The 26,335-nt window shown below is 38.8% G+C and overlaps 3 protein-coding genes across 5 annotated transcripts in view; 1 reads left to right on the forward strand and 2 right to left on the reverse strand.

Annotated features, from left to right (window-relative positions):
- LOC143720704 (zinc-binding protein A33) lies at nucleotides 1-5,191 on the forward strand. The gene is made up of 6 exons (XM_077210442.1): nucleotides 1-461; nucleotides 725-820; nucleotides 1,251-1,484; nucleotides 1,807-1,829; nucleotides 1,971-2,086; nucleotides 3,031-5,191. The coding sequence occupies exons 1-6, from the start codon at nucleotides 348-350 to the stop codon at nucleotides 3,591-3,593; spliced, it is 1,146 nt and encodes a 381-aa protein (XP_077066557.1). The 5' UTR covers nucleotides 1-347; the 3' UTR covers nucleotides 3,594-5,191.
- On the reverse strand, nucleotides 5,125-21,415 carry LOC143720636 (uncharacterized). The gene is made up of 9 exons (XM_077210270.1): nucleotides 20,887-21,415; nucleotides 17,865-17,917; nucleotides 15,899-15,919; nucleotides 15,512-15,784; nucleotides 13,095-13,385; nucleotides 12,009-12,296; nucleotides 11,626-11,804; nucleotides 10,793-10,894; nucleotides 5,125-10,645 (listed from the first exon to the last, which is right to left on the reverse strand). The coding sequence occupies exons 2-9, from the start codon at nucleotides 17,908-17,910 to the stop codon at nucleotides 9,713-9,715; spliced, it is 2,133 nt and encodes a 710-aa protein (XP_077066385.1). The 5' UTR covers nucleotides 17,911-17,917; nucleotides 20,887-21,415; the 3' UTR covers nucleotides 5,125-9,712.
- mdc1 (mediator of DNA damage checkpoint 1) overlaps nucleotides 21,277-26,335 on the reverse strand; it is a 9,596-nt gene continuing 4,537 nt past the window's right edge. For all 3 annotated transcript variants that reach the window (XM_077210191.1, XM_077210201.1, XM_077210182.1), the window contains exons 6-10: nucleotides 23,087-26,229; nucleotides 22,820-23,002; nucleotides 22,091-22,216; nucleotides 21,887-21,997; nucleotides 21,277-21,799 (exon numbers count right to left, since the gene is read on the reverse strand). In XM_077210191.1, coding sequence (XP_077066306.1) covers nucleotides 21,590-21,799; nucleotides 21,887-21,997; nucleotides 22,091-22,216; nucleotides 22,820-23,002; nucleotides 23,087-26,229 — 3,773 coding nt within the window. In that variant the 3' untranslated portion in view covers nucleotides 21,277-21,589. The remainder of the gene's footprint in view (nucleotides 21,800-21,886; nucleotides 21,998-22,090; nucleotides 22,217-22,819; nucleotides 23,003-23,086; nucleotides 26,230-26,335) is intronic.

Genomic DNA, 26,335 nt, shown 5'->3' on the forward strand with positions numbered 1-26,335 from the left:
AGCTGTGGACCCCACAATACCTCCCTCTGCTTTTCTTCTCCTGAGTTGATATTCTATTATGTGAAGTCAAATTATGTCTGAAGCCATTAAAGATATTATACTGCACTGCACTTATTTTTAACTTAAATCGTTCCGTACAAATTTAAGTTGGTCGTGTGCTGGTCACATCCAGTCTCTGACCAATCAGTCTGTGGTCCTCCTTTGATATATTACACTCATATTGCCTTTGTCCTTCCTCTCTCTCTCTCTCTCTCTCTCTCTCTCTCTCTCTCTCTCTCTCTCTCGCTCTCTAAAACTCTAATACACACCTATCACTCAGTTTGATTTAACCCCTCTCTCTCTCACGTATGAAATCCCGGAGCTCTATCTGCTTTGTTCTGACAAGGAAAACTGGAATGCACACAAATCACATGAAGGACACAAACAACAACTTTAACAACTCCCTCCTTGGCGCCCAAAAGGTAAGAATAAAATGTCACCTTCATATGTCATAGCAAGGTGAAATACACAGTGTGGATTCTTTTTATTTCTGAAGGGGTTCCAAGTGGGACAACAGCTTAAACGTGTTATTTTGGACTTTCTGAGAAGAATAAATAGAAAATTTGTTGTTAAAGAAGTACATTACGTTTTGGATTAATGCATAAACTGTATCAATCTAATCAGTGTATTTTTTGAGTGAGCTACAAAGTGGCTTCGTGTTTGTGCCTGTGTGTTTGTGTTTCAGGAGAAGCTTATTCAGGCGATTAAAAAAATTAAACATGAAATTGATGAATGTTATGAAGCTGAGAAAGACGCCTTTGTGGACGCACTGGGGGTAGAGGTACGGATTGATTTACTTTTGTAATACATATGTGTGACTGAATGAGTATTAATAGTCTTTCCTAGAATACACTGACTGACTCACATGGAAAGATAACTCACAAGTAGACCTATGAGAATATCATTACCATAATAAACTCACCTCTTCCAAAAATATGTAGAAGTTATATATTCTAATCTATAAAGATCTGTTTACACTGTAAAAAAATAAAGATATTAAAACCTTATATTACAAGTCCCACAACATCTTTCTGCAACCCCATGGGGGTACCAGGACCCCATTTAGAAAATGTGCAATTTCTGGCATTAAATTTGAGTACTTCATTAAGCTAATGTCAGCCTGCTCGTTTATCCAGAGTTAAGTTATGAGTCTCTCTTCCCCTGTGTTTCTCATTAAGTCATTAATGTCTCTCATTTACTCTCTCTCACAGAACAGATTTGAAGAGATAGAGCGTGAAATCCGAGCAGAGTTCCAAAACCTCCATCGTTTCCTAGATGAGGAGGAGGAGACGGACCTGGAACGACTGAAGAAGGAAAGGGAAAGACGAGTGAAGATCTTAAAAGAGAGAGAGAAAAAGATTGCCATGCAGGGTAGAGATCTAGAGAAAGCCATCGAGACACTGAATTGCAAACTGCGGGAAGATGACAGTCCCAAACTTCTGAAGGTGGATTTCCATTTTAAATTTTATGAACTGACAGCCTAAGCAGTGACCGACTTTATCTTTAAGCTTTAAGTAGTTTGGTGTTTTGACATCATCTCATTTACAACATCACATATTTACTTCCATAGTTAGTTCATGCAGTGCAATAGACACCCACAGAACATGCTAGATGCCATTTGGCACTGTTCAGATCAAGTGCCTAAACCATCACATGATTGAAAGAGTGAGGAATCTGAAGTGCTGACTGCTGTATTCAGGCAGTGAAACATGGCTTTGAATCTGCAGGTTCATACTCTAAGCACTATATATATTTTTTTCCATTTAGGAAATCAAAGAGCTTCTGAAAAGGCAAGTGTCTTTTCTATTTCTAATTTTCTCTCTTGGTCTCTAAATAACATATTATCATATTCATTGTTGTTAGTTTTCTCATTTTTTCAAACTGGTCATCATGTATCTTCTTTCTTGTTCATCTGTCCTTATATTTATTAGATGTGAGGTGAATTTCATTCGACCTGCCCCAATAAACAGCGAAATCCTCTCTGGTCAGTTTGTGGGGCCCATACAGTACCGGATCTGGAAACACATGAAAACAGCACTTTACCCAAGTACTAAATATTTAATAATATTACATTATTTTATTACATACTAAGTAAAAATATTTAATTTCCTTTACTTAAGAGCTAAACATCTCATTAAAGTGGTGGGAATTTTGATACATCCCACTGAATCGAATCTTTTGAAAAACGATTACTTAAGTGACTATATTTGTGCCAGATTACATCACCAGTAGGTGGCGACAGGTGAGTTTTTGTGTTATGATTGATATTGATATAATTTATTCTGCTGATTTGTTAAAACATTGGCTGTGTCCGAAATCGCATACTCTCTGAGTATGTACTTATTTTGAAAAAGTAGTTACTTTGCGAAGACTAAAAAGGTAAGTTCTAAAATGAATGTGTGTATAGTATAAATGTGATCCTAGCATACTACAATCGCCATGTTGTCGCTGTCATGTGACCTACCAGCGTCAGTTGTGTCACAGAGGCTCTCCTGTGGCCTCACGGGATAGTAAAGTGTCCAATTATGTACACTTCAGAATCTCATCGGAAGTAGTAGGTCACTTGTGTACTATTTGCCTACTCTTTTATGAGTAATGTGAATTCGGACATGCTACTCTTGTCACATGCTGTTTTTAGCCTACTATTGGGAAGTGTGCAATTTCAGAAGCAGCCAGAGTGTTCCTTTAAGCCTTGTTCAGGTTCAAATAACTGACTTTTTTAGTAGGTTAATCCAATATAATGCTCCTTTAAAATGCTCGAAAGCTATTTCATGCTATAGTCAGTCTTTGAAAGTTAGAAAGCATTCACACGCTTCAAAAAGGACAAAAAGTCAGTTCATGGAAGTTTTCAAAACACTGAATCATTCACGAACGAAACACCACTACTTTATGCCAATAGATGTAAGGTTTGTTACATTAAACATTTATTGTACATATCACTGATTACTATTACTGAATTCTCAATATACTCTACTTCGTTTTCATACACAGACATATCCACGTTGACTTTGGACCCTGAAACGGCACATCCCCTCTTGACCTTATCTGCTGAGAGGACGTCAGTGATTTTCAGGGAGGACAAGGTGCTGCCCAAGGAGAACCCAGATGAGAGGAACCCGAAGCGCTTCCACTACTACTATTGCGTGATGGGCTCAGAAGGCTTCACCTATGGCAGTCATTACTGGGAGGTGGAGGTGAAGGGCAAGACCGCCTGGCGAGTGGGGGTGGCCAGAGCGGACGTGCACCGTGGAGAAATGGACTCTTCCTCCACGTTAAACGGACTGTGGACGCTGTGCCTGAAAAATGGCTCAATCACGGCCTGCACCCACCCAAAGCCCACACAGGTGCTCTTGTACGCCCTCCCCATCCGCATCGGCATCTTCCTGGACTTTGATAATGAGGAAGTGTCTTTCTACAACGCTGTCACCATGACGCCACTCTTCTCCTTCCACATGGGGACTGTTCTTTTGCCGCTCTATCCATTCTACAACCCATGTGACTCAGATGAAGGAAAGAACTGCGGTCCTCTTTCCATCTTCCATCCATCACTCTGAGGGTTTGACATAGGAGATAGATGTTTGGTTTTTCCACCTATTGCTGACACAGTTTGAAATGCTAAATTCTGATCACCACACAGCTTGTACACCTATAGCAGTTTTGCTGTGTAGTTTTGTTTGGATAAACTGTTTAAGTTACAATAAACAGTGGCATGAGAGAGTGAATTCGGACAATGGATTAAAATAATTTTCTGTTGAGAGGCAAATGAATTTGGCATGATGCTCACAGTGCATGAATATTCTGCAGTGGCTAGCCATTGAGTGTACATAAGTTGCACACTTGTTATTGAGGTGCATTATGGGATTGAATGACTGCACTTGTTAATTCTGTCATTATTTACTTGTTCCAAAACGGAATGCAAATATGGTTTGACATCATGAGGTTGGAGATTCTCGATAACCAATGAGCTTTTATTGATGTCCAGCCTGCATCATAGTCACTTTATGTGGTTTGAGAGGCACAGACATATGGACAAGATTTATAAGGGTTTTTAGCTTGACAGGCTGCTGTCACAATGAACTACTGTATCAATGTATTACGGCTATATAACCATGCGCATATATCTCAGTAGATAACCCGGGTTTGGCTTGGTTAGAGCTTAGTACTTGGATAGGAGACTGCCTGGGAATACAGTATAATAGTGGGTAGCATTGTTGCCTCACAGCAAGAAGGTCCCTGATTCAAGTCCTAAGCCAGGAGGCGTTTCTGTGTGGAGTTTGCATGTTCTTCCTGTGATGCTATAGCTTTCCTCTGGGTATTCTGGGTTTTCCTCAAAGGCAGGTTAGGTAAATGGAGACAGTAAAAGGAATGAGTTTAAATGTGTGTATTAGCACTGTGATGGACTGGCCATCTGTTTATGGTGTTGCCCTGCCTTTAGTCCAGGATGCAGAGTAGGCTCCGGCATTCCAGTGACTTTACATATGACAATTGGTTGAGAGAATAGAATTTCATTAGGGTGAGTAAATAATGACAAAGTTTTGATGTATTTGTATACACTTTATTAATAAAATATGTGTAAGTTATCATGCAAACTTTGTGCAAATCATCTTTGAGCATGTATTGTATAGTACAATAAAATGGAAAGCAATGGTAAAATAATAAAAAAGGAATTATATTTCTGTGCCAGTTGACAGACTATTAATAGTAACTGGTAACTGTTTACCATTACCTGTCTATTAATAAGCAAGACACGTCTGTTGCATTCAGCCATGCCCGGGAACTACTTTGGAAACTATGTGCTGTTCGAGGGGCAGAAAAGAAAAAAGAAAAGGGAGGCCCCTCTGCACCCTGATAGTGACAGGTTAAAGGAGAAGGGAAGAGAAAGCTAGAGAGACAGTTGAGTGACTTTGAGTGTGATTGACTACAAGGGCAGAAAGCCCTTCTTCTTACTCTTTTTTTTTTGTGTGTGTGTGTGTGTGTGCAAATGTCTCGCAGTCTCAGGAGAGTCATATCAGAGTGTTGTGTGCAGTGCTTTATAACTGCTGTGTCACAGGTCTGAGCAGGAAAAATAACACAACAACTCTGAGAAACATTTTAAAATCATTTATTATTATTTCTAGGCATGAAATAAAGGAAGTATTTCTTCTTTACAAAATGTTTATGTGTCGTGTTTTTGCCAAAAGGAAGAACGGGAACTGATAAAATGTAGAGCATCACACAGGTGGAATAAGGAGAGAAAAAGAAAGGCAGAAACCTCTCATGCACCTGTTGGACACAACTGCATGTTGAGTTTACTAGGAGGATGCACAACACTCAAGGATACTTGGACTTCTCATGCTCTGTACATTCTCACCACTCATTCTCCTCACTCTTGAGAGATAATTCCCCACCCATTGAATTCTGGGTATTTATTTAAAGGCATAGTTCATCCAAAAATAGTTTGTTTTAGTTTGCTCACCTGCATGTCATTACAAACCTGTATGACTTTCTTCTGTGGGGCACAAAAGAAGATAGTTTAAAGAATATTTCTGTCCATATTATGAAAGTCGATGGGGTCCAAAAAAACTCCACAGTCTTAAAATGTATGGACAAAAAATATATTTAGAAAGAAAGCCAGTCATACAGCTTTAGACTAACATGAGGGCGGGTAAACAATTATAGAATTTTCTTTTAAAGTGAACAACCCCTTTAATGCTCTTTAGAATGTCATCGACCAATCAGGTCTAACCAATGGAATGGGAAGATACATGGTGAAACATACAATGCAATCCTAGTTTCAGTGACATCCATGGAAAGGATGTTTTAGACAATGGAATTGTCCAATCAGAGACCTGCAGAGCCATGCGATACATGAAGATCAGAGTACTTCTTTTAGACGTCTACACACTACCTCCTAAATATGCATGACCACACTAGCACAGAGAGACACCATGGGAGAGTAACTATAGCATGCAATGACAGACTGCAATGACAATGCACCATTACTTTAGTGTCTGTATTTTGTAAAGCACCTTGAGCAAGGGAAAAGCGCTATATAAAATAAATTACTATTCAGTTAGCGTAGCCTTGAGCATCAATTAAATCAAAATGACCTGTAGTACATGGCTATCTTCATATCAGAACCGATATAGTCAGGTCCCACTAACCGGCATGGAGTCCATTCTGATATAAATCTCGCACTGTGCTCTTCTTTAAATTGCTTCTGCATTTAATACCACTTAAAAGGAACAGCAATTACAGCCAGCCGGGGAGAAAAAGGACATTGCTAATTGCATTGAAATGACAGCTATTCAATGGAGATTGTTGCTAACACACTGACACACACAAACATACTCACATGCACTTGTACAAACACATACAGGCCTCCTGATGTTGCCAATTGTGAATAACATCTATAATCTCTCATCATAAATACCATACATACAACACAAGCATCAACACACAAAATACAAAAACAGACAGTAATCATGTCATGATACAAGACTATTATTATCAGTGGCAGTGTCCTGAAGGGTAACAAATATCTTAAGTATGGTCTTCTGCTTTAAGACACTGTAATGATTCATTGAGTGACCAGAAGAATATTGATTTTGCCAGGAAACCTGTGTGATGTGCATTACCGGGATGCACTTAACTGTGACATAATTTGCTGGAGATGAATGTAAGGGTATGTGACGTTTAACAGCCAATGGCATTAGCTGATGGGAGCATGATAGCTATGCTACACTATTTTCATGGGTTCTGCATCGTATAAAAGCTGATAAAAACCATTGTGGCTGCCTGTGAATGGTTGTGAAAAACTAAAGAATATGGAAAGTGTAGAGCAAACTACAAAACCTCACAATACACAATTGACAGCGAGTTATTATGCATGTGTACACCATTGTGTGTGTATCTGCACATTTTTATATTACTTTGATGTTCTTTCTTCAATACCGGCTCACTTTCTCTCTCAAAACAGACTGAGGAGGTTGACTTTTAAGGTGAACTCAGTAATTTTATTTAAAATTGGCTCGTTAAAAAAATGAATAGTAGACCCATGGAGTGGGTCACCTCATGGGTGCTGCCATGTTGAAATAACTACCAGAGAAGGCGAACTACTCATTTTATTTTAGAGGCCCACTTATTAACAGACACGTTCAATTATTGTATAAATGAATCAAGGCTGACTGCAAACAGCATTTCTACAGTATACCACAGTAGAAATGCTCTGTTTGCAGTCAGTCTTGAATAACCTAAAACTATTGAATTTCCAATACTCTGCCTCCAACCCACCAGGTGTTAGTGCGGCTAGTGCAACAAACAAAAAAATTACTGAGTGCATCTTTAACATCTCAAAACATGGTTTAGATGTGCTCATAATCTATTTTGTGTCAGATTTACTTACTGTGTATCCATTTTTTATTTTATTTACAAAATGGTCGGGTGGTCTGCTTTGTCATGGAATATATCATTTTGAATGCTACAGTGAACATAGGGTTATGACGTCTAGGATTTGTGATATTTACATTATGAGATGTGACACTAAGACTATATTGGCTTCAAGTGTCATTTCCTTTCACTGATATTAAAACAGCTGTTGATGGCTGAGAAGAAACAAGGCCATTTTTGGAGGTTCAAAGGCATTGCCAAACATCTGATTGAGATTTGTAAACCTTTGATTGTATTTCGAACCTTGTGCTTTGCCAAAATAACTACATCTTTTTTTAAGTGTCGACATACGTTAAAATGTTGTTTAGTTAGTGGTTTAGTAGTTTAGTCAGGATTAAATGTGAGGTAGTAATGATCTTCAGTTAGAAAATCTACCCACAAATCTCCAGTCTGTCAAACCTGCCCATGCTTTAAGTTCTTAATACATATATTAGCTACCATCCGCTACTCACTGCGATTTAACATCAGCTCCCATAGATAGTGTGGTAGAAGCAGGTTCCTGGACGGATACAACTTTAACAGGCAGTGGTGTTCAGGCTCAACCGGAGGCATCTGGAATATATGTAAACTGATATGTGAGACTGTCTTTCAATTATATGACTATAAAATCCAAAATTACTTGTGGAACATTTTAGATCTTTTCTAGATCTTCCTATGAACCATGACCACTTGCTAACCCTAACCAGAACAAGAATCAGCAGATTTAACCATACAAGATGCTCTTGGTCTAATTCACTGCTTGTTATAAAAAAATAACAAGCAGTCTTATTCACTAACCACCTGCAATCACTGTCATTCTTTTCAGCACAAACAAACTAATTTATGTAAATTAGGGTCATTATAAATTCAGAGTCAGCGCTGTTTACCATTGCGCTATTATCGACTGTGGAAAGTGGGCGGTAAACAGAATTTAATTTAATGAGATGTCTGGGTACATTTTCAATACATTTTCGACCATGGGAGCAATTCATCAAATGATGAAATGATCTTGAATGGTGTGCTATCAAACACACTTTCAGCCAATTTAAGAGTTTGGACAACAGTATGGAAGTAATGCTGTAAGTTGCCAGTAAAAGCATATAGGCATATTGCAGTAGTCTGCTGCATCCTCCACAACTTGAGCACTCTAAAAATATTTTTTTCCGAGCACTCAAAAAATATTTTTTGGGTGTGTTTGCATCATTACCTGATTTACATATTTCATTTTGGGAACCATATGCTAAAATAGCACTATTAGTAGGGTAAACTAATTTTTAGCACAATAGTCCAGAACACTTGCTAATGACGGAAACAGCCTCACGACTGAGATCTATCAATCTCAACATGACTCACTCAAAGAACCAAACTTGTACATATTCACATATACTGTTGCCTTTGACCATTGTCCAAAGTTCTTGCTTACATAAATAACTGAAAAAGACTTCAACAGCAATACTTTTGTTACTAGATGAATAGGAAATGTGCACCGTCACATCTCTGGACAAGAACATCTGTGAGACTAGAGTCCTAGGTTAGACTGATAGAAGAAGATTCTCAAAAATGTCTTTCAGGTACAGATTAGTCTATGAAGGTTTTTTTTTTTTTTTTTTTTGGCTTTGCACTTCACTTAAGTAGTTTCCTCGTTCATCCCCTTTGTCAAAAGGACATGTTGACTTGCATGCATCGTAGTGACATGATTTTTCAATCTTTCCAGTCCTCAGACAGCAGATGGTTGGCTCACCACGTTCTCAGTATAAATCCTGCAATTTAGATTCTCTGACTTGTCAAAATGAGGCAGAAATGATCTTGTAAAGAATGAAAATGAGTAATGTCCCATGCCCTTCTGTGCCTTTCTCCAAATTCAACCACAGTTTTCTTGGATTACAGAACTGATGGTTTATTTTCTCAATATCTTCATGCAGTGATGTATTATTTCTGTGATGGAAGAATTGTCTTTGTACACTTTCGTGGAATACCCCAGATAGTCTCCCTCATTTTGTGTTAAATCAGCCAATGGCGTAAGGTCTGAAGTGCTTCATCTCTGTATTCAAACCCTTTTATGGGATGATTAAATATTAGTAAACGGAGTGGATTTACAGTGGATCTTTCCATTGATGTTTGTTAATCGTATTAAAAGTGAGACTCAAAAGACTGATGAACCCACCCCTTTAGGAAGTCTTTTAGCTTTTCTTTGTTAAGTCAAGTGTCTAGATTGTCTGTGGTGGTTAATATAGGAGGAGACAGGAACTAGGCTATGGTTTTTATCTCAGTTGGTGGCAGCTCCATCAGTGCTTGAAGGTGGTGCACTGTCATTGGGAGAAGCCGAGTCTAGGCCTCCACTGGAGATGAGCTCAGGAGTTTTGACTGAGCTTTTCCCAGTATCAGGGGTTTTGGGAGGGGTAGTGCCCTTCACATCCAAGCCAGGAGATAAAGGTGCATTTGGCTCCTTGGATTCGGGAGTACCATTTGTAGTTGGTTTCGAGTCGAGAATTGGTGAGACTGGTGGTTTAGGCTCAGGGATTGGAGATACCGGTTTAGGATCCGGAGTCTTGGGATCAGGTGTGGGGCTTACGGCGGGTTTCTGTTCAGGGGTGCCAACTTTAGCTGGTATGAGTTCAGGAGTAGGTGAAATAGCTGGTTTGGCATCTGGAGTAATGGCTGGTTTCGCATCAGGAGTTGGCATTAATGCTTTTGGAGATTCAGGGGTTGGAATTGGTTTAACATCAGTTGATGTGGCCTCAGGTGCTGGACTTGTTGGTTTCGGATCAGGTGTCACAGGTTGATTGGGTTCTGGCGATGGGCTTAAGGTCAATTTTGTTTCAGGTGGTGGTGAGATGGTCACTTTTGGTTCAGGTGTAGCAGCAGGTTTGGGTTCAGGTGATGGCATTACTGGTGGTTTGGATTCAGGCGAAGGTGGTGGAGGAGCCGTCGACTTGGCCACAGGTGCTGGTTTTAGATCGGAAGTTGGTGCGGGTTTTGGAGGTGAGGGGGCAGTCTTTGGCTCTGGAATTTGGTAGGGAATGGCTTTGACGTCAGGGGCAGCAGAGGAACTCAATACATCAGAATCTGCAATGGCTATTGTTGGGGCATCAGTGTCACTGTCAAGTGGGAGCCCAGTGGTATTAAAGCCAACTCCAGAGTCACTGGTCTCCATGTTCCTCTCTTGTAGGCTTGGCTCTTTAGTAGACACCTCCAAACCCTGAGGAACATACTCAGAACTTAGCATTCTTAAAGCATTTCAACAACATTAAACATAATTCAACATTTTATACTGAGCAAATTCTAAGGGTATAGATATAAAGATAGATCAAATGACTAAAATGTCCTTCAGCTTCCTGGTGCTCACCTTAATGCTGACCTCTGTGCTCTGTGATTTCTCAGTGATGTCTTCTTTCTGTGACAGGGCCGGGGCGTCCTCATTCTGACGGGTACAGGCTTCTTTCACAACCTGCAGAAATATGAGTAAAGGGCTTATAATATACTCCATTATATAAACCCAGAAAGACAAACACTTTTTCTTATTCCTTTCATGTTGTAGGAGACATGAAATGAAAATGTAAAACATAAAGCAAATGTTTGTACTTTACATATCTATTATTTATTTATTTTCAAAGTTTAGGTGTGTCCTTTTTGTGGCACTTGCAAATGGGATTGCAAAGTTTTCAATCAGGTTTCCCCAAACAATCTTCCTGTTTTTCATTGGTTGGTCAAACAGAGAGCTCCGCCCTCCAAATTACATCATTGGTTGATCTAATGTTGCTCTGTTGAGCTGGTCAGGATTCTGTTTTGATAGTGTCACAGAGCCACAGTTTGTAGACCTTTTGGGGGAATCAACATATGAATTGATTATTCAGCTAAATCTAAAGTAATAAAATGTATTTTAACTTTTGTTCCCTACAATATTCACAGAAAATTCTGTGAATGTTTCACTTCACTTTGACCCTTTTCACTTTTCAAATGTGTTGGGTACAAATACATCCAAATAAAAATGAAAACTTAAATAAAACTCCTTTGTTTGGAAATGCCACTTGGTTTGATATTTTGTATCTAATGCAATGATATTAATATATCTGTACGTGTGATCTAAGTCCACATACTTTTTAGGGCCATTATGTATTTTTTTATTTTTATTTTTTTGTCCTTGGTGCTTTCATAGGTGATAAGATAGGTGGTAAATACCTTTCTGAAGGTCTCTCCCTCCACTTTCCCTGCATTTTGGGCTTTCTCCTCAATGGCTCTGGCCTTAGCTGCACGTCTGCGTATCTTCACCAAACATGACACCAAGCACACCAAAAGCAGCAACACCAATAATGCCACCAAAGCGATGATGGCAATGTAGAGTTTAGGAAGTGTGTATGCTGAGAGAGAAAGAGATACACCATTAGGTGCAAAGCATTAAAATTAAATGAACTGGCCTGAGTTTTCCAAAAGCATCGCAAGCCAATGTTGATCATAGAGACCATTGGTGGCAATTTTTCTAAAATTAACTTAGACTTACAATGCTTTTTGGAAACGCAGCCCCTGTTCTTTTAATTTCCCTTTGTCATCTTGCATCTCCTCACCTTCCATCTCCAGGTGGACATCAGACACCAGGAATCCCTGAAGGTCAGTCACACTGAAAACTCCGACATCACTGGCCATAACATCTGTCAGAAGACACATGGAATTCTCCAAAGAGAGGCGACCTTCGAGATCCAGGTTAGGAGGTAGTGTGAGCTCTCCACCCTCCATAATCAAATAATTATGGTTATCAGACTTAGGGGTGTACACCAGGCGAGCTAAGGAGCTATCTAAGTGTAGGTTTACTTTCAGAGTGCCACCATGTGAAAGGGTTTCAAATATCTGATGTGCTGAAAAAAAGAAAAAATGAAGGACAGAAAGAAAGAAAGCTGTTACTGAAGCCAAGGTGTTCACTCTCATGACATCATCTTAGAAATAGCTGAAGAAAAAGAATCAGTAGGGAGGAGAAAGCATAAATTTTTTAGGGAATAAATGCTGCAGACAGAGAATGGCAGACTCCATTCCATCCATCTTTCTTCCTGTCTTTATACATCCCCTAATATCATTTCTTTGAACCCGAAGAGTTCTCCCCACTCTTAAAAAAAAGGTTATTTATTGGCATCAATGGTTCTATGGAGAATAGTAGATAAAGTGGTTCTTCTATAGCATCACTACATACAAAAAAAAACATTTTGGAAGCTTTATTTTTATGCCTCTCAGGATAACTGAATCTGATTGGTCAGTTTTTGACTATTTTTATTTGACTATTATCCTGGGAATCTTCTGGACTAGTTTCAAATATCTCATATCACTCTGTGTCCTCTTTGTTCTCTCATAATCAAATAATTTCACCACAAATCAATATTTCCATTTATTTATAGCCATGTAGCCTACTGTGCTGTAAAATGTACAGCTATTCGGTTATTAGAACAAAATAAATCCGTTCAGGATGATACAAGACCCTCCCGCGTCACATTGTGGTCCTATTCACCTTCTCAGTGTTTATTTTAGGGATTGGCAGACTTTACTTTATTATCCTATTACATTTCTCCTTCAAAATGTTTTCCATATCTACTTATATATTATTAATATGTTACTTAAATGTTATTTAAGTCATGAACCCCTGAAAATGTGCTTCCTACTCTCACCTTTAACATTCAGGCAGATCTTCTTCCTGACTTTCCCACTGGAATCGCTGAAGGTGTAACTACCTTCATCAGCCCCTGTAACGGCAAGCAGAGTGAACTTTTGAGGAGTCATCTTGATGCGCTCCTTGTAATTCTCCTTGGGTGTTCCATTCAACAGTTCCACAGCCGGTAGTAAAGTCTGATTGGCCTCCACTGAGCTGTGACGAAAGCCCACACGCACCGTGTCTGAGATATCATTGAGCGAAACGTGAAAATCTGAACCATAATAAACAATGTCCTCATTAAAGCAATCTGGAAAAGTAAGAGAGAGAGAGAAAAAAGAAAAGGAATCCATGAGATTTTTACATTTTCAAAGAAGAATAGAATTGCAGGTCAAAAATATGTTGTAAGAACTATTAAATAAACTATTATCTAACATAACATTGAACATGAAAAACTGCTAGTTCTAAACAGATCAAATGACTGTTCCCTTTAAAGTGTATATTATTATGTCCTGTCCCATATCAGAAGTAGACAGTTAGACGTTCTCAACTGTATCCAACAAAATCATGCATCATTTTGATATTGCCTATTGAATTGGCATTCAAATCATTGTAGTAAAACACATTTTAATTATTAAATTTGCAAATCCACAGTTTGTGCAATAGCCTGTTAATAATGTATACCCTAAATATCCTTTATAATAAAAAGATATGACACCCAAAATGTACTGTAACCTTTTGCATCTTTTCTACAGCATGGTGAGAAGACAAGTCATTTCATTCCACTTTCTCAATTCCTATTGACTGTATGCGTCAAGTTGAACCGTCAATACTGTTAGCCACGTTATAGTAAGAACAATTATACAATAAGAAACAAGTGCAAATTTGGTAAAACAAATAAACTATATAGCATCTACTGAGTGACAGCTCAATTTAGACTAAACTCAGTAGTATATTCAGTATTATTCAGCAGTATTTGCAGAATTCTTTTTTCAGTTTTATTATTACAATTTTGTTTTTAATGTTTATTAAAAAATAATAGAATATAAAACAGCTCATATTAACAGCTCAGTTTGACCTTTCCTGGGCTCTTCCTTACTCTGAGCAGTTGTTGAAAGAAAACAACCGCATTGCACCGCATTAACCCCTTAATCCCGAAGTGTACCGCCGGCGGTATCTCAGCTTTTTGATGCATCTAGCTCTTAACGAGTTCAGAGCATAGATTGTAAAAAAAGATGGACGATGCCCCTTCACTCTATTCCATTGGTGAAAAGTGAAGCCGGCAAAGTCCTAATATGGCGCTGACATCTTGCGCAGATTTGGGACCTGCTTCTGCGCAGTAGTGAGCAGGAAGTAATGCCGCGATATCAAGGTCCCGCCCTCACTCTCACAGAAACGGTTAATACAAAATTGACTGTGTGAAATAAACCGTCATGGACATGTAGAAATTAAAGTTGAAGCTCCAATCTCCTCCCGAAAAGCCCCCAAAAAAGTCTTTTGGTGCCTCAGTGACTACTTCGTTTAGAGAAGCTGTCAACCATGACGTTACATTCCAGTTTTTATAGCATCAAATAACTAACTAAGACCAAACTTATTTTTTTTTAAAGAACACTTAAACTTAAATCAGCGTGATAAAAACTACCTAAAATGACAGAAAACATCTTTGAAAAAAATGTATTTGAAGTGTCATTTGATTGTTTAGTTTCCATCGCCTCCATTAGACTTCATGGGGGGGTGGGCTTTATGACCTTAGATACTGGGACCAGCCACCGGGGGTCGATCAAGATGCTTTGGCTTCACTTTTCAGCACTTGTGTGGCACGCTTGGTGCACAGTAGTCCCTCTAAAATGGAGTGTTAACACCCGCGGGCGCCACACAGCTGCGAAAAAATTCATAATCATATTTTTCAAAACCACTGCCTTGATCAACATAAAATAGGTGTCATTTGAAAGCTTAGTGTCTGAACTTTACAATGAATAGCCAATTTGAAAATGCTATCACCACAAAATTTGATCCAGATGCAGCTCACTAATACCTTTTGACTCTCCTTGCTATAGTTTTGGAGTTAGGAGTCTTTAGTTTTGTGTCTGTCACTCAGAAAAAAAACAACTCTAAAAATGCCCTCAGGGCTTATGGGGTTAATGGAAAGTGTCAGCCAGCACCACTAATAATGGGAGAAACAGATAGTTGGGTAGAGAGAAAGAAGGATCTTTAGGTACAGAAGAACGGAAGGCAACCAGTGTGCCTTGACAGGGCTACAATTACTGCAGGAGGTCATTAATCCTCCCTTACAGTTCACCACATGACTTCCTATAATAATGGAAGTCACTCAGAGCTATTCGAATGTGAATGTGTGCATCCAATTTGGTGTGCAAGCTGTTATTCAAAGTGGGGTGACCATTTTTTTGGTATTTTGACATGAAATTTATGCAGTACCTCTAACATAGAGTATGATGCGTTTAACATCCTCTGCGGTTTGGTCAGATGTGATGGTGTAGATTCCTTCATCACTTTCTCCAACATTTTCCAAGATCAGGTGGGTCAAAGCAATGTTGAGTTTGGCACGACGATCAACCACTTCACCAGATCTCATCAGCGACTTCTCACGTCCTGGACTGATCGAAGGCTTGAACGACACGTCAGCTTTACCTGCAGGCATGGGGATGTGGAAGTCTTCCCCAAAAAACAGAGCCTGGGACACTTCTTGGCCTACAAGAAACACAAAAAGTTAAAGCGAGATTTTATCGTGCTACACTATTATTTTTTTCTTGTTCTTAAAAAATAATTTGAATAATAAAAAGTGACTTTTTGTGTTTGCATTACCTTTTAGAGTTGCAGAGAATGCTAAAAATCCCAAAAGAAAAGCACCAGTGTTTAGATTAACACATTCATTAGCAGCATAATGTGACATCAGCTATAGTCAAATCATACAGAAACTGAGAATGTATTCTCAATTTATGCAATATTCAATTTAATTACATTTACATTTTTTCTTTTTGATTTGCATTTCAAATTAAAGAATTAAACAAAGATTAAACATCTGTTCAGGCCATATAGCATGTCATACTGTCTAACATTTTTAATTTATTAATATGACAATTCATATGGAAATATTTTTTTTAGGTTTATTGGAATAATTTAAAGAAAATATATATTTTTTTTAATTTGTGGACAAATGTAATTTAGTTAAAGTGCACATCTGACCATTTCAAAGCACAAGAACTAATTTATAACTTAGATATCCAATAGTCATCCGTGTTAAATCAACAAAATTTCAGAAACTACTCCAGCTGAAATTTTTTGATTTTGTCAATATGTTTTTCTGAAGAGAGATGAACACAAGTATCTGATGAAAGCCTAATTTATGAAATGAATAAACTATATTGTTGAAAATTGTCAAAATGAAGTTGAAAAATGGGGGGGGGGGGGGGGTGACTTTAGGAAAATGGCAGGATCATTATTTTAAGAGAGCTATGTTGTATGAAATTGTTTTGATAAAAGGAAAAGAGATACATTTATAGTTTTAACATTATGTGTTCTTCTTTAAACACAATAAGTATCAGCTGTTTAACCACATTTGGTTTTTGACCATTGAAAATGGTTAAACGTCAAACTTGAACCATATAGGGCCTTAAAAATAAAGATTACAAAAGAAAAGTTTATTAAGAATGAGATTCTAGAAGGATATTGAGATATATTGAATACTTGAGTTACAGGCATGCTTTGGAAAAATAATTTTTTTAGCACTCAGACAGGTATGCTCTATGTAATTGTGTTGATTGAAAAAAAAAATAGTTTCAACACTATTTGTTCTTCAGATATTACTCTTTAAAAGAAAAAAAGTATCAGCTATGCAAAGTGACCCACATTAGTTGTTGACCACTGAAGGCTACAATTTACCAATTTATTCATGAAGACACGTTGAAATCCCCATATCTCTGGAAATTAACCACATAGGGCCTTAAAAATGAAGATACTAAAAGAAAAGTTTGTTAACTACCAGAATCTAAAAGCATTTTAAGATCTTTAATAATTTTTGAGTTACAGGCACACAAACTTGGTGCCAAATAACAAAACAAAACAAAAAAAACACAAGTTTTTTACTATTTTTGAAAAGTCACCGTTGGCATATAATGCACCAAATATTCAACATATTTTACTAATAGACCAAACAATCTCTGTGTAGAAATAAAATAATGATGCTGCCATCTTTATAAAGTTACTTTTACCCCCCTGTAAATTGACTTAAAATTTTAGGCGAAAATTGTCATTTTGACCCCCCTCTACAAAATAGTGGATTACTCTATTACAAATATACATCTGTGACATGTAATATTTTGGCTTTTATCACTACTTCTGTTTGTCTTTCTTCAGAAAAAAAAAAAAATATCTGAGCCAAAGACTTCTGGTTAAATTGACACGGAATGACTCAATACATAATTTAGTATGTGAAAACGACCCACTTTGTTAAGGAAAATATGCATAATACATTCATTATAGATGGCACATTTAATATTACTTGTCCTGTGGTCAGATATTCGTTATAACTAAAAGTTGTGTATGTACAGTACACAGTCCTTCCAAGCTGGTACATTCAGAACTCCACAGCCATTTGTGAGAACATTATAGCTCTTATAGAAGATGCATTGTGGATCAGGACTGTAATTAAAGAACCACAATAGCTATTAGCATGTCAGAGCCACTGTCCTTAACATTTCCACACTTGTGTAGGGATAATAATGATACAGAAGATCAACCACTCAAAAGATTCACAAGGACTCTTTCTTACCCGAGTAGAACAGCACGCTTAAGACGAGTAGTCTCAGATTCTGCATATTGGCTCTGAAAACATTCACACATGAAAATACATTTTCATTCAAAGAGGATTTCAATTCTAAACACTGACATTGTAATTGTATAGGTTTCATGGTATATTGCTCTCAAATTCCTGTTATAGAAAATGACAATAATGATCAAAAAGGCAGTGTTTGCAAATGGACACAGGTCGATTGAGTGCTTTGATGTGGACTTGTAAATATAGGGTGCGACTATAAAACAAGTCAGTTTATGTTAATGTTGGACATACATCTAAGTTTTTCAGCTTTTATGGGAGACGTGTGAGCTCTGATCGTCAGGCCGAGGATCTATAAGGGCTGTGTTGAGGAATGAGCCTCTTAAAAGAGCTGGGCTATTTGGACATGTCAGTAATTGTTGGCTTATAGGCTTGACTTGTGTATTGCTTATCTAACTGACATTGATCTGGTATCTCAGAGGGGATTTATAATGAATAGTAAGAATCAGTATGTTCCCAGTTAAGATTCATCACCAATAAATTACATTAGTCATTTCATGAGAAATTAAAAGCTTTTAGATAAAGTGCTGTCTGTGAGTTTGTGTCTAAATGCACATGGAATGAAAAACATGACATCATTCGGTTGGATCATTATCTCCATAATCAGAACAGGATTGTTATGAAGACATTGAAAATAAGACTGAATCTATCTGTTAACCTGATTTGTTCTACAGAAATCTACATCCCAAAGAAATTCCATGATTTTTACGCAACTTTAGTCTGCATTTTCTGAGCTGACTTTAGGAGATTTAAATGAAGCGTTAAACAAAATAGTAGGCACTTATTGGAAGACGAAAGCATGAGTAAAATATAATCCAAAAATATATATAATGTAATACAAAAGTATAATGATCATTGTTTAAAAGTGAATAACAGGTGTTGAAACTCAGCATATATATATATATATATATATATATATATATGTGTGTGAGTGTGTATATAATCTTATGTATATAATATATAATAATGTTTTTTATTTTTTTCCAAGGAAGGAACATTTCCATTGCAATTATTTATTATTTTTGAGTAAAAGATCATTTGAAAAAAATAATAAGGTAAAGATTATTAATTTATTTCCATGACATTTACAGGCTGGGTTATCAAAATTAACATTCCCTGACATTTCCAGATTTTGTAATGGCTGTGGAAACGCATATTTTGATGGACAAACTGTACTTTTAACATAATACTTCAATTATATATAAGTTTAATTGTATTAATTAATTGTAAAGGTGGCATCATATAGGTATTATGATCAGTAATGTGGACATTTCAGGACAAAAACAATCATTAACAGTCTGAAATAAGCCGGCACTTCACACATAATGACAGAGCAAGATTCCTAAGAAAACCTTTGCCAGGCCAGACATTAGACAGCAAGGAAAGCATCCAGAACAGCAGGTGCATTTAGGCCATTCAGTGATTTCATAACAGACTTCTGCTCAGACGCTCGAATATTGCATTGTATTGTCATTTAGTTGCAAAAGTGGAAAAACACCAAATAAGTATATATTTTCCTTTCTCTGGACAGTGCTGATGTGTTCTGTGAAGCATTGGCACTTTTTTTATTTTCATATGGACAAAGTGCCATCTGGTCCACTTACATCCTTTCCCTCCCTCCCTCTCAGTATGACACCTCTTACAGCAACCTCACAGTTGCTCTCATATAAGACAGCATACATAAAACATGGGCAGCATGGAGGCAGAAATGCAGACCGGGTGCTCATACAACATAAGAAGCAGTTCTCCTGAGTGCAATGCAACAATGAATCGGAGGTCAAATCAACCTGCTGCAGATAGCCTATATGAACTGCAATATCATAAATCGGTTAATTATGCTAGAAGCAGGCTGTGCAAACCAGGGAAATAAAAAAAAGATAAACAGGGGCTCAGGGAAATCAAGCTCAACCTTTGGAAAGGTGCTGCATGACTATTTCATATGTGGTTATTGATGTTGGAAGCAGGTCATCTCCTAAGAGACCAGGACTGGGCATCTGGAAATTACTTCCAGATAATTTAATTCAGACTCATTTGCTATACTATCTCTCGGATCATAATATATTTAAAAGCCTTGGACCAGACTATTAATTCAAAAGGCGATAATGTAGTTAGAAGGGTCTGGTGTATGACATGAAAGGCGATGAGATCATGGCAGTGTCTTACAACCTAGTGAGCTGTCTACCTAGGCACCATTTTGGGGCATAAATATGGTTAATATGGCGTATAGATAAGCATATGAATAGGTTTTGAGACACAGAGCATCGGGGGCGGCGAAAGCTTGACTTACCGCATCTCCCCTCTATTTCAGACGAAACCTTCAGATGATCTTATCACCTCCCAATCATAAAACTATTTGCCAGTCAAACAAATTTTCTCTCGGTCACACGATGAGAAAGATCGCCCACACATGTTCGGGTTATTACGGTGCACAGACGACGAAATAAAATACGCCGCAGTCAACCGGCAAAATTAGACTTACTATTATACATAGGCTATACAATCAAGAATATTAATTAATGTTATAATAAAAATGACATTTTTCGAGTTCATCGCGACAAATAAGCCTAATTATCATATTTGCTTTTGCTTATCTTAATTTTCTGGTAATTTCATCACAAAGCATATTTTAATGGAAACATTTGATATAGCTAATACAGGATGCTTAACCTGCACTCGCGAGCTGACAGGACATTTAATTTGATGCTATGCAGAACCGACCGCAAATCCCTTCATCGAGCCTAAATGCTCTTCTAAACCTCTAAATATGAATCTTGCGCCTGAATATGAATTGTATTCGCGATCCAACATCAAACATCAACTTTACCCAATCGGAAAAGTACCAGACGAAGCAGAAACTGCAGAATTTAACCCTTCAATTTCTGCAACCCAAAGCCAGCTGCCCGTTTATGACATCCCTGGCGCACAATTGATATTCTCCCTTACCGTGTTCACAGCTCACCTTCAATATGCTCCTCGGATGATAGACTGTAAAAGGGGGAATTTCCGTTATTCGTCCCTTTCTGCTTCCTTTTCACCTCGAAAACCACTTAAGGACTAAGTTGCACCTCAGGATTCCGTCCGGTATCTCGCCGCGTCTCGAGTGCGCTCGGTAAAGCCCGGCGCTTCAACCCCTTATGGGCGTGACAACGGATCCGAACACACTCAGACAACCTTTGCAGAACCGACGTGAAGGTCTTTAAGGTGTTCTTCAGATCGATCCATCACTGAGACCAACGCCCTTATGAATAGGAATGTGCACGAGACCATTTTACCGTTTTTATCTGCATTTTGCTTCTATTGATCAACAGCTTTTAAACACTAAAGGGCAAAAATACACAATGTCTCCGTATTTTGGCTCTGAAAGTGTTTATTGAAATATTACATTAAAAAATTAGAGAAGCTTATTCTCCCTTCACTAACAAACTCATCATTCATCGACAGCCACCTCACACTCTCTCCATCTCTCGCATTCACAGGAATCGGTGGGTGTGTGGTTACAAGCCTAGCAGCATCTCATCTAATTCATTTCGGTCTTCATAAAACTGGGATGTTATGTGTCACATTTTCATCTTGCACAATCTGAACTTAAACGTCCGTGCATAAATCAGATTCTGTCTTCTGCAAAAATATATTACAAGGAAAGTCCTTTTCTGTCATTGTCACTACTTCCTACGGCCCCTGGCAGCAGCTTTGGGGGCTGCAGGCTGATTGGATGTGTTGAGAGAGGAAGTGAGAGAATAGACCTGCAGGTCAACTCTCTGCTGCAGAATGCCAGTCAATAGGAACTCTGTGCTGACCACGGGCAATGACATACTCACTGCCTTCTGACAAAGCGCCCTGTCCTGTTCACATGACACCACCACAGTGTGTTTCTGAATAGAGGGAGAAACCACAATAAAATATGGGAATAAGTAATATGTGCATTAAAATAAGAGAATATATGCATTGGTTCTTGGTACCTTCTGAGCAGAAGGCATTTTAGGGAGGAAACGTGCACCGCAGCAGGTGATGATTTCTTTCATTTGAGATGGTTCTGGCATCACAGATGGAGTTACGTGAATCTCATAACCCTATAAAAGCAAAATTAGAGGAGAGAATATGTGTGACGGAAATAGTACACTTTGGGCTTGATACACAAAGGCAGAAGAGCTTGAGGGAGTAACCTTTAAAAGAGGTTGACTTTGTGCGGTTAGCAGTGTCTTCTGTAGGCTGAAACTAAACTTCTTCTCTTGCTCGACGTCTTTTAATATGTATTCATCAGTAGAAAGGAAATGGCCAACTTTTCCACACTGGGGGAGAAAAAGAGGATGTTGTCACACTAAAATTCAAATTAAAGTTCAAAATAAAGTCTGTATTATGTACTTGTGAGACTTCTTTAATTATATAGCTAGAAACCTTTAAACAGATTATATATATATATAAAATCATCAATACCATAAAAAAAACATTCTTGACCAGGAAATCATACAGTGACACATTTTTAAAGAAAATTATTTTAATGTTAATCATTGTATACATGATTTTTTTTTGATTTTACAAAACTGGTAATTATATTTCATAATGTTACTTTTTTTACTGCATTTTTGATTAAATAAATGCAGCATTGGTGAACATAAGAGACTCACCGGTAGTAGAGTATGTGTGTTGAATGTGTAGTGTTATTAAAGCATTACTAACATAGATTTTATACGGCACTGTTGTACACTTTTTTTTTGTATATTGTCACCCAAAACAGAACCATATTCAATGTGTGAGAACATCTCACAATGCATTTAAAAAGATACATCAAACCAACATATTAAATTTATGGGAGAAAAGTCAGATAAGAATTGTGGTTTTTAGGTTTGGCTTGGTTTGAATCAGGAACATTTCTGTAACAATCACACCCTCACCTTCTTTAGCCAATCAGGATTCACGATCGGCACCCCTCTGGCAACAGCGCACAAAAACTTGACAGTGCGTCTTGCTTTATCAGTCACCAGGTGAGTCATATCGTTCACCCCTCTCGCCAGACTTCCACCCAATCGAGAGACCACTCTTTCTCCATCTTCATCTGTCAGCCCAGTGAATAACACCTAAAAGAGAAGAGGACAAATTGCTGTCATCCACACAGTGACAAAACTTGCTAGTTAATGTCTGTATCTGAGGGTGTGAGTGACCTTGTACGCCTGGCTGGAAACAGAGCGCCTTGGAGTCTTGGGTGTGGGTGACGGAGCCTCTTCTGTGGATGTGCTAGTGTTGGCTGCTCTCTTGCGACCTCTGCTGTTGCTTTGGGGTACAGCAGTGTCATTTACCATCTCCGCATCTTGTTCAAGCTCATTGCTCATTCCAACATTTACATTCTCCAGACCAGAATGCCTGCCTCCTCTCCCCCTGCCTTTCCCAGAAGTTTTAGCTTGGGAAACTTCCTGCGGTTCTTGTAGCTTCACACTCTTCCTGCCTCTGCCTCTTCCTCTCGTCCCTTGGTTTGACGTTATGACACTATTAGCAGATCTCTCAGAACTTCTAGAACTGGAGCAGGATCGGGAACGGGTTGTTGAATTGGAGTCCTGCTCTATGTCTTCGACTCCAAAAGCTAGTCCTCTCTGGCTGGACTGTCTAGCACTGATTGGTTGCTCAATAGTTGTCTGTCTCCCTCGGCCCCGTCCCCGTCCCCTGCCCGGTCCTCTCTGGATGGATGGGTCCTGTTGTGAGGATACAGATTGTTCCGAGTTAATAGATGAGCTTGAACAACGCCGTGATCGTCTGGCAGGAGGAACAAGAGGAGTTTCCAATCCTGTTTTGTCCTTCTCCAATCGCTCATTCATTTTTGCTTCCTGATGGTTCCCATCCTCCGTTTCTTTTTGTTCTCTTGCTCTCATCTGAAGCTCCTCATTTTCTTGTTTCTCCTTTTCTAATTGTTCACTCTCTGCCGCTATTCTTTCCTTCTCTTTTTGTTCCTTCTCCATTTGAAATCTTTCCTCTTCTTTTTGTCTTTGTTCTTCTCGTTTTCTACTCTCCCTCTCCAACTTTTCCTTCTCTTCTCTTTCAAAACGATCCTTTTCCCTCTGTATTCTCTCATTTTCTTTTCTTATTTTTTCCTCTTCCCTTTTCAGTCGTTCTTTTTCCTCTAATTCCTGCTGTTCTCTTTCCAGTTTTTGCCTCATTTCGGTTTCAGCCCTCTCCCTCTCGTCTTGCACCTTTCTCTCACGCTCCAGTCTCTCTTTTTCTTCCCTCTCTACCCTCTCTCGCTCCTCTTGTTCTTGGAGCCCTTTCTCCATCCTCTCTTTCTCAGCTTGGGCATTCCTCTCCTCCAATCTTTCCTCTTCTTCCTTTTCAATACACTTATGTTTAATACCTGTTCTTCTGGTTCTTCTCCTCGTAGTTTTTTCCTCTTCACTCTCTTCCTCAGACAATGCTTTCCCCTTTTTTCTTTTCCCTTCCTGCCCTTTTCTGGTTTTACCTTGGACTTGACCAGATGAAGGTGTCTTACTCTCCACCTCTGTCTTGTCTTTCCTATGTCTCCTGCTACTTCTGCCACTAGGTTCTTCTTGAGCGGTTTTCTCACACATGGGCTGTGTTTCAACAACCATGATATCAGAGTTTGGTTCAACAGACTGTGCTGGTTCACCTTCATCTTCTTTTTTTCCTCTGCGAGGTCTTTTGGATCTGATGATGCTCAGATTTTCATCCCTTCCAGTTCCATCCTCACAAACAGGCTGTGTTTCTGTGATAGTGTAAAGGGCAGCAGAACTGACGGCAGCTTCAGCAAGTGGTGGAACGCTGTCCTCTTTTATTTTTCTTCCCCTGTGGGATCTCCTGGATTTGATTCCACTGCTCAGATCTTCATCTCTTTCAATCACTTCCTCAGGAACTGGTTGGGTTTCTGTGATAGTGTGATGAACAGCAACCTCAGAAGTTTGTGTAACCTCATTGTCTTTCTTTGGTTTTCCTCTGCGTGAGCTTCTGCTTGAAGTTTTACTGCTGAGGTGTTTCTCCTGTCCTTCATCTTGCTCATGCATAGGCTGTGTTTCAGTTATAATGAAATGGGAGCTGGAGGGTTTTGGGAGTTCTGTGGAGTTGTGTTCATCTATCTGGCCTGTGCTAACTGCCTTAGTCAGATCTTCACATGGTGCTTCTTCTTCTTCACACATAGGTTGAGTTTCAGCGATAGTGACAAAGGATTTCAAGCCTGTTTCAGCCTGTTTTTCATCTGTTTGTTGTCCTGTATTTGCTACACCGTTGTTGATCCCCCTCTTCAGATCTTCATCCGATGCTTGTTCCTCCTCACACATCAGTTGCGTTTCTGTGATAGTGTGATGGACAACATTCTCAGCAGGTTGTGAGGCTTCCTTTTCTTTTTTTGGTCTACCCCTGCGAGATCTTTTGCTAGGCATCTTGCTGCTGAGTACTTTCTCCTGCTCTTCATCATCTTCACCAACATGTTGTGTTTCAGGAATTTCAAGACTGGAAGTAGAGTCTTTTTCAGTTTGTTGTATGGGTTCGCCTTCGTCAGTTTGTCTTCTATTGACCTTGTTCAGATCATCCTCTGGTGCGTGGTCTTCCTTAAACATTGGTTGCGTTTCAGTGATGGTGATATGGGACCTGGTAGGTTTTTCTGTATGAGTACTGCTGATCACATTGTCCTGATCTGGTGCTTCTTCACCATCATCACCCATTGGTTGTGTTTCAGCTATGGTGACATGGGAGCAGGATTTGTTTTCATCAAGATATGCAGAATCACATTTCTCAGGCTGTTGTCTTGTACTTGGTTTCTGAAAGCTGTCCCCACTCAGATCAACATCTGGTGCTTCTTCTTCCTCACACATGGGCTGAGTTTCAGCAATGATAAGATAGGAGCTGGAGTGTTTACCTTTGTGTACTTTTCCTCCACCATGGATTCTCCTGCCTTGTTTCATGTTCTCCTCCTCTTCACCCTCTTGCGTTTCATTGATGATGTCTGCCTCCATGAGTTGGGTGGGCTCACTCTGATAAAACTCTTTGTCTTCTCCTTCCCAGATGAGTTGCGTTTGAGCTGTGAAGAGAGAAAAGGGCTGTGTCTGCTCTTCTCGTCTTGGGGTGCTGGCGATGATTATAGTGTCTGCTGTGGAAAGGTGAGAGTAATTAGATGTCTCTTCGTCCTCCTCCTCCACATTTGCTACAGGAATGAACTGAGTTTCAGCAGTGGAGAGGTTGGAGTAGAGTTGGGTATGGGTCAGTGGCTTCTCCTGTTCTTCCTCTCTGTCTGTCTCTGTGGCATATGCCTGCGTAGCCTCAAGATCAAGCTGCTTTGGCTTGAACCCAGCACTGGCCCTAGCAGCTCCTGGATTTGACAATAAAGACAATATAAGTTAAGCTCAACTGAATGCAATTGTGGCATAATATTGATTAACACAGAAAAACATTTTTACTCATTCACAAAAAAACAA

Source organism: Siphateles boraxobius, unplaced genomic scaffold (genome assembly GCF_051911475.1).
Source record: "Siphateles boraxobius isolate OS27281-9 unplaced genomic scaffold, OSU_SipBor_1 12, whole genome shotgun sequence".
NCBI lineage: Eukaryota > Metazoa > Chordata > Actinopteri > Cypriniformes > Leuciscidae > Siphateles > Siphateles boraxobius.